The 12,062-nt window shown below is 41.8% G+C and overlaps 1 protein-coding gene across 1 annotated transcript in view; it reads right to left on the bottom strand.

The window, feature by feature from the left end:
* Rerg (RAS like estrogen regulated growth inhibitor) overlaps positions 1–12,062 on the bottom strand; it is a 113,224-nt gene that overhangs the window by 5,452 nt on the left and 95,710 nt on the right. The window contains exon 3 of the mRNA XM_057775474.1: positions 9,245–9,301. Within this exon, the coding sequence (XP_057631457.1) occupies positions 9,245–9,301 (57 nt within the window). The remainder of the gene's footprint in view (positions 1–9,244; positions 9,302–12,062) is intronic.

Genomic DNA, 12,062 nt, shown 5'->3' with positions numbered 1-12,062 from the left:
AAAGAAAGTGGAGTCAGGCAGATGCCATGTAACTGCCGAAGGAGAAAGATGCCAGAACCTTACTGGTAAGCCACAGCCTTGGGCCCATATACAGATTAATAGAAATGGGTTAATTTAAGATATAAGAACTAGCTAGGAATACACCTGAGTCATTGGCTAAACATTGCTGTAACTAATATAGCTTCTGTGTGATTCCTTGGGACTGAATGGCTGTGGGACCAGGCTGGACAGAAACCTCCATTTACATTACATGGTTGTGGAAACAGCCAAGGTTGTAATGGCTAACAGTTTCTGGGAACAGGAGCCACTGAAAGTCTTAAGATAAAAGTTTCCAACAGAATGTACCCATTACAGTGAAATTTAAGGATTACAAAAGGGGGAAGTAGATTAAGAGAAAAATAATACCCTTCCCATGAGAGGGCATGGCTCAGTTAACACTGAACTTCTTATCAGTGAAGCTGAATTCAAGACACTAGTGGTACAACAAGTCAGTGAAACTACATCAGAAGATTCAGGAATTGTAATTCATTCCAAATGATTCTCATGTATCCTTTCAGGATGAAACTGGGGCAAAGATCAGGGTAAATTTAACTAACAATAATTTCAGAAAAAAAAAGAGGGTGGGAGACCTAGAAAAAGTGAGCTAAGTGTAGTGGTAAAGGCTGCTCATTTGTTCCCAGCTGCCCAGACCTGAAAAAAATCACACAGAAACTATATTAATCATAACACTGCTTGGCCAATAGTTTAGGCTTCTTATTAACTAATACTTACATCTTAAATTAACCCAGTCCTATTATTTTATATTTTACCACGAGGCTCGTGGTTTACTGGTAAGGTCCCAGGGCAAGTGTCTTTCTCCTTCAGCAGCTACATGGTATCTCCTTGACGCCACCTACTTTTCCCCCTCTATATCTGCTTGAAATTCCCACCTTGCTCTAGTCTGCACTGTCATAGACCTGAAGCAGCTTCTTTATTAACCAATAGTAACAAAACACATTCACAGCATGCAGAGGTTAATTACATATCGGTAGGAGAGGGAGATCAGAATAAATCAAAAGCGATGCAAAGAGGGAACTCAAAGACAGCATGATGCAGGTGCCAACTCCACTAGCTGGTGGTACAAAAGTGATGTGCGATTGCCCTCTATATGCTGTGATTACCATTAAAAAAACAAAGGAACTGCTTTGGGCCTATAGCAGAGCTATAGGGGAACAGAGGTAGGTGGGGAAAACTAAATAGAATGCTGGGAGAAAGGAGGAAGAGTCAGAGAGAAGCCATGGAGCCTCTGCCAGAGACAGGCATGCTGAAACTTTGCCAGTAAGCCATTGCCACGTGGTGATACATAGATTAATGGAGATGGGTTAAATTAATATGTAAGAGCCAACAAGAAGCTAAAGCTAATGGGCTAAGCAGTGTTTTAAATAATATGGTTTCTGTGTGATTATTTCTGGTCTGAACTGCTGAGCAGCCCTCCTCCTACACAAAAGCAGTAACAAGAAAACAAAATTGAAGACAATTGTAGGCTCATTCTATAGTTGATCATAAAATCAAGAATTCAGACTTAAAAATCTCCACACTGAGGGTGCTGGAGAGACGACATGACATCTAACACGATTACTAACTGGGTATTTGTTCAGGCTGATCACTGAAATGTCTAAGCAATCAAGCACATGAGCCTGGCATTGACTCTTTTGGGGATGAGACTAGAAATCAGTGATTTTGTTTGTTCATTTCTTCAGCACACCTCACCACCTTCTAGACTTTCTTTGTTTCTTTCTTTCTTTGCTTCCTTCCCTCCTTTCTTCCTTTTCTTTCCTCCTTCCCGCCCTTCCTTCTTTGTTTTTTTCTTTCTTACCCCCTCAGGTTTTCAAGACAGGGCTTCTCTGTTTAGTCCTTGCTATCCTGGAACTCACTCTGTAGACCATGCTGGCCTCAAACTCAGAGCTCCATCTACCTCTGCCTCCTGAGTGCTGGGATTAAGGTGTGTGCCATTACGGCCTGGTCTTCCTTCTTTTCCTATCAAGTACCTTTTGCAGCCTTTGGGGACCATTTTCCTGTTTCCTTACAGTAAACAATAGTCTATCTAAGGCATTAAATGCAGAAAGAAAGCTTACTATGGGCAGGATTTAGCCATCTAGCAACAGTATTGTGAATGGTCACCACCAGAACCTCCATAACGCAAGCCTTTTTAGAAAAGTTGTCATTTGAGAGATTATATTCAATATACTTGAAGAAATGTATTTTGCACCTCCTCCCTCTCCTGGAACTCATGGCCCACACATTGAGAGCATGTGGAGTCTCATCTGAAGGGCATCCTGGACCTGACTCTTTTATGTTAAATGAGAGGTTCTAGTCTGGTGACTGAAGGCTTTAAAATGCCATTTATAGCAGCTACTGCTCTGCAAGTGTTTACCCAACAGTTTCCTTTCTTCTTTAGTCTTTGGGTCTGAGGAGAAGTCCAGCTGACTGCACACATGCCAGGCATCCACGCCCTTCTGGTCCTTCCCCCAGGCTGTGGCTGTTCTGTGCCTTTTGTACTGACTCTCCCCCTTTTCAAACGGCTGGCATCAGCCCTGCAGTCTGGAAAATGGAAACCCGGGCTCCTATCCATCTCTTGCCACCAAAATATGTCTCAGAGGAAAGGATGCTGTTCTTTGTGGCTCCCATGACAAATGGCCTGTTGGTCTCGACTGCAGAAGACCATCACAGTGGGGAAGATAATAAAGTGAGCGTGCAGGAAGTTGTGAGGTCCTTTGGCTGTTTGTTAACTGAGCGAAAGGGATGATACACAGGAACCGAGGGAATGTCTGCTGCAGACACAGCAGCGGGTGGTGGGGACCAATTTTATCCAAGATGAACACTGTTTTCACACTCTTTGAGCATTTTTCTTTATGCTTTGTTCTCTCATTATGAACTCATTTCCCTACATGCAAGACATTGAAAATATTATCTAACGAGAAAAATATCAGATATGAATTTGTGAGCTTGTCTGAGATAATAACAAACACATAATTTCTGCTCTTCATTTTAAAATCCAAAGGAAAGTTGGGTGTGGTGAGGCCAGCTTGATCTACATAGCGAATACCAGGACAGTCAGAGATATTTAGAGAAACCTTACCTCAAAAACTAAAACAAAACAGAAAAACCAATCAAAGATACACATATGTTTGGACTGCTTACATATGCTTTATTGTCTTTATACTAACAAGACCAGTAACATGAGTACTTTCTTTGTTGGACTGGGGGTATGTTTGATTGATCTATGACCAAAAGCATTCATTCATATATATACAAGCATCAGTCTCATAATTGAATTAGGTATATTAAAAGTATCTTTCAGATTTCCATACATGGAGGAAAACATGCCTTCAGTGACCTGAAGAGGTAACACAGTGGTTAAGAGTGTATGTTGCTCTTCCAAAGCACCTCTGCTTGGTATCAAACCTTTATTTTGGGCAATTGACAACCTCCTCTCTAGGACGACCAGATATCTCTAGCCTCAATGGGCAGGTGCACTTGTGCACATTTGACCCTCCCCAACATATAACTAAAAATAATAAAAATAAACCTTTGAAAAACATGCATCCCAAGACATTTCTGTAAATATTGTGTTTTGCACACTAGCAAGGTTGGGCGCTCAGCTTTTTGCACGTGGTTAATCCTTGGATTAAGTTGGGTTTGCACATTTCACCATATTTGTATGGCTTTTTGGCTGGTGCCATAACAGCAGCAGTTAGCAACATGACTTTATGTTAGAGTGGAAATTGTTCTGAGATGGGTTTTGGCTGGACTACAAACCCATCACGTCACCTTGGATGAAGTCTTGCTTCTCTGGCCCTGTCCATCAAATGCCTGTCTCCCATTTTCCTGCAGTATGGTTATTAAATAGTTCTATGGCGTGCCTGAGCACTTCTATTTCCGTGCCTAGGTGAGAGAACTTGCCTCTCTGTCTGAGCCTTTCCAAGCAGAGGAAGCTATGAGATAGGTAAGATGAACCAAGCACAGAATCAATGAGCCTGTGGGCTTATTATGTCCTCTGTGTTCTTCCCTCATTCCTGGCTGAACTTTTACTGTGCAAAAAGACATTGACCCTGGCTTCAAACACAATGTGCATCATCTTCTTTGTTCCAGGGCAGTGGTACTATATACTAAGAAGCACCCCTTCTTCCTCTCTGCAGGCCTCCAACATGCATCAAGGAGCAGGGACACACATAGGCACACACACAATTATACGTGGTTATAAGCCTTTCTCTGCACTCTTGTGCCTCACAACATTCTTTGAGGGTAACATGACCCTAAAAGGCAGGGATTCAATTCTTGATTGGGACTAGATGTTTATGGATTCTGTTTAGTCCGAAGCCAGAATCCACTTCTCACCATCAGGGTCCTTTCCTGATTAAATGGGTCACATCCAAATTCTGATGATCTTCAGGGGTAGTTTTCGGTGCTATTAACAAAACAGGGATGAATTTGGCCAAGCACCCACTGATGAGAGGAGAAAAAGCCATGGGAAATGAAAATTGTTCCATATAAAGGATTGTGGGATTTTCTGAGACTCCAGCCTTCAGAACATTTGCATTAAAAAAAGAAAAAAAGAATGCGTCTTTGTAAAATGGGCACTTAAGTTGGTGTATGAGTTCCCTCCACCCACCTTCTACCCTTTGCTTGTACCTCTAATTAGAATCAGCAAGATAGACCCTTTTATAAACAAATTCAACCAAAAACAAATATGAAAATCACTGGGTCTGAAGTCTAGAAGCCTGGAGTCACTGGCCACTACAATACTCTTCTGATTAGATACTGTAAACTAGGCACAAACCCCAACTGTCCTCAGGAAGAAACCCCAGATGAGGAGTTGCTTCCATCAGATTGGCTTATGGGCATGTCAGTGAGGCACTTTCGGATTGCTAGTTGGTGCCTATTGATGGGGCCCAGCGCACTGTGGGCGGTACCACCCCTAGGCAGATGGGCCTGAGCTGTTTTGGAGAGATAGCTGAGCAAGCCATGGGGACGGTTTATGCTTCAAGTTTCTGCCTTGATCTCCTGTCTGGCTTGCCTCAGAGTGAAGCTGTGATTGGAACACAGAAGCCAAATAAACTCTTTCCTTGCCAAGTTGCTTTTGGTTATGGTTTTGGTTATAGTGTTTATCACAGCAATAGAAAACCTATCTGGGACAAAGTGCAAAGCGTTTTCTTTAGAGGATTGCTTCAGAGAGCGGTGACTATTCCGTTTTGTTAATATGTAAGATGGCGTTCGTAGTTTCCAGCTACTCATGAGACAACAATGAAAGACCAAAACCAAGAAACCCACTTCCTCAAGTTGTGAGGAAGAGACTGAATCCAGAATTCAAGAGGACAACTCCCATCCTCCTCCTTCTTCCTCTTTCACAAATATGCTGCTTATGCCGCTCTGTTTTCTAATGTAACTAATCATGGCTGCCGGTTGTTTTGAAATTTGTAAATTAACCATGAATTCCACAAAGACCCAGTCTCTCCCTATAGGAATAAGACATTAAGCCCAAGAAATGCAAATTTCTCTTGAATCCACTGGATTGAGGTTTCCTATATGCTAGAAAATTGAGGGGCTTCCAATGCACATGCCCACACAGATCTCTGCAGTGTGCGAGCTAATGACAGCGTCACCTTCCAGTGAGTCATGCACCTGTTCCTCGTGAAGGTGGAGGAAGGCTCTGGTTGCTTAGCAGCCAGGGTCCTGGCTGAGCAGCACGGTGCAAGGTTACCCTGCAATGTGATGCTTCCTGGGGAAGGATGCCTACAGACAACCAGTGTGGGCTCATTCCTATTTATAGCTGCTGCTGTTCTGAATGGATAGAAAAAAAGGGAAAGGCTTCACCCAATACTAATTAGAAATACTTGCGTTAGTTACTAAAACACACCCGGAGAGAGCTAAAAAATGTGATTTTCTTTTTGTAAGTTTCATCTTTTGTTGTGATATGTGGGTAGAGAGAAGAGTAACTAGCTTTCAACTGAACGCCTATGAGAGGAGAAAGTACCAAAGAATCACTGTAAAATTTATGGAAATGGAAGAAATACAAGAGAGAGTATTTACACAGATTTACAACAGATAACAGCCCTTTTTAAAAGTCAAGTTCATCTTATATCCAAATAGACTACCTCAACTTCACAGTATGTTTATACTCATAAGTATGTTGGAAAATTGATAAACAAAAATATTTAAAAGCATGTTTTCTCAAGAAATAATTATTCCTCTCCTTAACTCTATGGTAATACAAAAAATGTCCTGGGAAGAAAGTGACAAATCCAAGTGTACTTTTTGTACTTTTCTACCAACAGATATATTCTATAATACATGCCTATAAAAGAATTTCAGAAATTTAAAATGTTAAATTTAGTTCTTTTTATACTTAAGCCAGGGAAGTATTGTGTGATGGTTTGAAAGAAAATGGCCCCTGAGGGCATGGCACTGTTAGGAGGTGTGGCCTTGTTGGGGGAAGTGTGTCACTGAGGAGGCAGGCTTTGAGTTCTCTTATTTGCTCAAGTCACACCCTTACACAGAAGACTCCCTGATGCCTGTGGGTCAAGATGTAAGAACTCTCAGTTCCTTCTTCCAGCATCATGTGTGCCTACATGCCACCTTGAGTCCCACCATGATGATGGACGGAACCTCTGAAACAGTAAGCCACCCCAATTAAAAGTTTTCTTTGCAAGAGCTGCTGTGTTCATGGTGTCTTGTCATAGTGAGAGAAACCCTAATTAAGACATATTGCATTTCAAATGCGAGTCTTTTTTTTTCAGTTTCTTTTCCTGTTTGTTAGAAAGATATATTTAGATAAACAAAAAAAAAAAATGAAAAACTATTACCTTGCTTTCTCATCTCATTCAATAGCTAATGTTACTGTCTTAGCATATAACTTTTCATTCCTCCTTGAATCTTTACAGAGCTACCTGGAGGTATTTCTAGCCATATACAAATCTGGAAAATTATGACAATGTATTTACTAACAGAGTCACTTGCTATCTTTTTTTTTTTTTTTTGAGCAAAGGCAGAGGAGGATCCTTAAAATGGATGTAAGTCAAACTTCTGTTTAAAAGATTGACTATCATAAAATATGAGGTTCCAGTAATGACTTAGGATTTCGGTCAGTTCCAATCAGTCATGCCATGCTATCACAGTATCTGAAGCTGATCTAGAAAAATCCACTGCCGAGAACAGCCAAGATAACATCAGAGAGTGGAGGAGGAAGATGCACACTCCCATCGAACTACAACGTGGAGCTGCTGGAGGGGCTCGTTGCCCTTCACAATGACTTTGTTATGGGAGCATAGACAAAGGAACTGTCTGCATACACATAATTGGATGCTTTTGACTCCCCAGAGGAACAGAGAGATGCCATTCTCAGAAAAATGGATGCAAGTGGAGATGATTATACTGAACAAACCAAGGCATCCTCAGAGATAGATCCATAGGGTTTTTTTCCCTCACTTGTGGTACATAGATTTTATAGAGATGTAAAAAATCATGTAGGTCTATATGGCATGAAAGTGGAGGAAAAACTGTCCAGAGGAATGAAGGGAACTAACAGGAGGAATCTGGGGAGATGGGAATGTTCAATGCACTGCATAGGCCTATGGGAAATGCACATAGCAGCACAGACAAATAGCACATATGATGAAAATAAACAGAAATAAGTAAATAAGAGAATGACATTGGATGTTTAAATTGCATCCCACTACAAATGACTTGGTATCTGAAGATGGTCTTAGAAGTCATGTGAAGAGGTCAGAGCTGTACAACTGATGACAGAAAATATGATCAATGATTTGAAAACAATTGCTGAGTCTTCACCATCTACCCCTCACTAACATAAGTTCCAAATAGATTATAAAGTTGAGCACGAAAGAGATAAACCAGCAGCTGTCTATCCCTTCCTTGTTCACTTCCCCCACCGCATCTGACTATGGTTATTTATTTTCTGGCTCTTTTCTGGACTTCTAGGTCAAAACAGCAGAGCAGTGAGGCAGAGAGATGGCTCAGTGGTTGAAGCATAGACCTGGGATTTTCTCCCTAGAGCCCATAGAGATATTCAGGCATAGTGGCACAGTTGTGTAATCTCAGCACTGGGGGCTGGCGGACCAGACAGGAGGATCCTGGGGGCTGGCCAGCTGGTCTAGCAGAAATGGTAAGCTTCAGATACAGTGAGAGATCCTGTCTCAAAAAAATAGGGTGGAGAGAGATAGAGGGAGAGACCCAACTGTTGACCTGTATGTGCATAAGAAGCGCAACCCCACCCTAGATCAGTCAACGGGTCTCTCTGAACTACAGGGCAAATGCAGAGAAGGCCATTCAGAGTCCGTGGAATTAGCAACTAAAATAAGCGAAGTACAAGGGATAAACTTCATTTGGACTGCATATGCAATCTTCTGCATGATACATTGGCAGGGAATTACCTATGTGAAACTTAATACTACGTACAAGGCATATGGACCAAAAACCATAAAATCAAAACAGAGAGACTCAGTTTTGGGGCTCAGTGGAGAAAGGCACTTTCTACCAAGCCCGAGAACCTGAGTTTGAGCCCTGGGATCCATAAGGTGAAGGAGAGACTGACGCCTGCCTGTTGTCCCCTGTCCTCCACAATACACTATAATACATGAATACCACTGCACGCACATGCACAAACATGGGTATGCGTGCACACACACACAAACAAAAAATTTATATATATATATATATATCACCAGAAAAGAAGTACCTAGAAGTAGTCTTCATCCATATTTATGCATAAACAGTTTCTGCCTTCTTTGCTCACAAACACCTCTTTGCTCTTACCTTTGGAAGCTACAGTGATGAGATAAGGTTTCTGCTCCCACTCCCCTAATCAGTGCGCAGATGTTTGCTTTTATGGAGGCACTCTCTTAAGCATACCCTTCTGTCCCACCCCAAATGCTGCCAGAGTCACCCTTTCTCCCAGTAGGACAAGGTGGCATATTGGATGGGAGAGCGAGCATCCTGTTGAACCCACTTGCTTCTTCACCGAGGATGGATTTAACTTCTTTATTTGTGCCCTAGGTCCTGCAGGGCTTGAAACATAGGATATGATGCACACTGCAGGCCTCTAAGAGGGTTTCATGCATGACAAATTAAATATTATGCTTTCAAAACAGCCAAAGGGGGATTAACGAGGGTACCACAGACATGCTGTTTTCTCTTCAGGGCCATAAACATGTTGGAGGAGGAGGTGAAGATATGATGCTTGACATACCGAGGGTCGGATCATATTCCCAGATGAATCGTTTGGTCAGAAACCTCACTACAATAGCTGTAGAAGAAAAAGAACAATATGTCAACCATGAGCACCTGCTGGAGTTCTTATCCATCTGTAAAAGGAGCAGAGATTCATATGACACCATATCCGTTTGCTATTTCCTTCACCTGTGACTATTGCAATGCACTTCCAATTCATATGGTGGCCTCAAACTTGGGTGGTGTTTTTAACATGCTTGTCATTCACAAATCTACAGCTTAGATTTATTCTTCTAGTCATAGGCGTCAAACCAACCAACCAGCACAGTGTGAAAATGCACACACAAAAATGTCAACAACGTCTTTAATTCAGATGCAAAGTGCCCCATTACAGGTCTCTAGAGCTTGAGTATTAACAGAGATTGACAAAAGTGAGTTAAAATAACGGGGACCACCATTACTAGGGTGAAAAGATACAATATTAAAGAAATCTAGTTCTCCAGAACTGAGACTTAGGAATACATGGTAGCTCATCAGACAGTGCCAAAGAGTGCTGTAAGAGAATGAGGGCCTAAGCTCAGATCCCAGCATCCATGTAGAAAAAGCTGGGTGTGGCCATGCATGCCTGTATCCCCAGACATGCAGGGAGGAGAGGGGGACCAAGGTCAGGAAAGTCACAGGGGTTAGCTGGTTGCTTTGTTTCAGGTTTGTTTGGTATAGAGCCCATCTCAAAAAAAAATGTCTATAATCTCTTCATTGTCCTGCACTTATTTTAAGTCATAGGCAATCTGGATGCTCTTCAACTATAACTATGGGCATGGATAAAGAGAAGTGGTGGTCAGTTATGATGTTACATCCCTGCAAGCCCAGGACGGGGAGAGTGAGGCAGGAGGATAGTGTGTTTGAGGATGCCTTGGCCTACATAGTAACTTCCAGGTTAGCCTGAGATAAATAAATGGTCCCTGTCTTAAAATAATAGAAAACAAAGCAAAATATGCTTAGCTGTGTGAACACTGTTGTCCTGAGAGTTGACAGGACTTATGTCAGAGAGTTACATCCCGTTGCAGTTCACGAGAGTGCTTGCCAAACCTGAGAAGGTTTGTGAAGAAGGCCGTCACAGACAGTAAAGATAGACAAAGAATACTGGATCCTTTCCCTGGGGGAAGAAAACCAGCACGTTCATACTATTTGACAAATAATTGCACCAGCACCTGATCTCTCCAATGAACTTAACTCAAAAAATCATGGCTACTAGTTTAAAATACCAATTACATCTTTACTTTCACAGAAACACCTTGAATGAACTGCTCACAGGTATTCCTTGAAGGAACAAAGCTAACTGGAGGGAAGGCTAGGTCCATGGTGTCTGTCGTCACTTTTAGGGTCAGCAGAGAAGCATGCCTCTTTCCTGTTTGTGTCTCCCGTGAACTGCCACAGTGCACAGTGCCACATGGACACTGTCAAACAGACCTTATTCACTTACTTATATGTGAATTCGCTGCTGGTGACCAATGACGGGAAATAGCAATATTCTTTCTTAATTGCGGAGCGTGAGACTTGATTCAAGCCAGTATATGTCCAGAGCCTGAAGTGGCATGGCCACTAACCCTGTCATCCTTCCCACCGGGAGTGGACTCATGGTTTCAGCTGCGCCCTCCGTCTGTCACTGCGAATTCTCTCGAGAAGGCTTTTATTTTTAAGTTGGTTTTTACACGTGTGAAACAATAAGTATAGACAGATACTTTTCTCCTTTAAAAATGAACAATGTTAGCCAGGTATGGTGGCACACTTCTTTAATCTCAGCACTTGGGAGACAGAGGCAGGTGGGTCTCTCTGAGTCCTGGGCCAACTAAGTCCACATAGCGAGACTCTGTCTCAAAAACAAAACAATGTTAGCAAACAGAGCTGGCCAAGGTATTTAAAGACCCTATCTTTAGTTAGAATGCTTATTTTAGCTTTAAAGGCCAATCTATAAAAAGTGTTTCGTATCTATAAGGAATGACTTATTCAAAATATAACTGGCATTTCTCAATTCCAAAACCACTTAAAATTTAATCATTTCTCAAAGTATTTCTGAACTACATTAGACACTTCACTGCCTTTCAAAATCAAATATGCTGAGAATAATTGCATCATTTGACGACGTCTGGGCTGGCAATACAGCTTGAAGCTAAAAGGAAGATATGCAAAAGACATCCAGAATGCTGTTACTGTTGAATGTTTGAAGGTTTTGAATATGTATAGATGGATTTTACATAATGTAACTGTCCTTCAGTTACGGTCACTGGGACTATGCTTAATGATGCACTGCTCTTCCATGCTGTCACTTTTCCTCCAGCAAAGATTTGTCATCCTCTCAAGAAACTTGTATAAAATACAGGAGGGATTTGGATATGTTAACTCCAAAGAAATTTCTTGTACTCATAACAACATAGCTGGGGCTGGAAGGATGGCTCCGAGGATAAAATAGCTCATGGCCCAAGCCTCACGACTTGAGTCTGACCCATGGATGACGTGGTAGAAGGAAAGAAACAACTTTTGAAAGTTGTCCTCTGACCTCCACAAGGACAACATGGCATGTGCATGTCCACACACATACATACACACCACACAACAACAGCAATAATAAAGTACAGGTTTCATCTGCCTTCAAGACAACCTATTTGCTGTTGGCAGGCTGTTCCTGTTGACTCTTCGGATACTGGCTGAATTCCTACTGCCAACTATACAGAGTTTACTGCTTCTGGTAGTGTAGCCAATCTAACAACATCAATATTCTTCTTACACAACTGCACACAGTGAATATTTCTAACAATGGGAGCATGCATTTAACAAAC

This window comes from Chionomys nivalis, chromosome 1 (assembly GCF_950005125.1).
Source record: "Chionomys nivalis chromosome 1, mChiNiv1.1, whole genome shotgun sequence".
In the NCBI taxonomy this organism is placed as follows: Eukaryota; Metazoa; Chordata; class Mammalia; order Rodentia; family Cricetidae; genus Chionomys; species Chionomys nivalis.
Note: the sequence above shows the minus strand (reverse complement) of the source record. Positions and strands in the feature narration are given on the sequence as shown.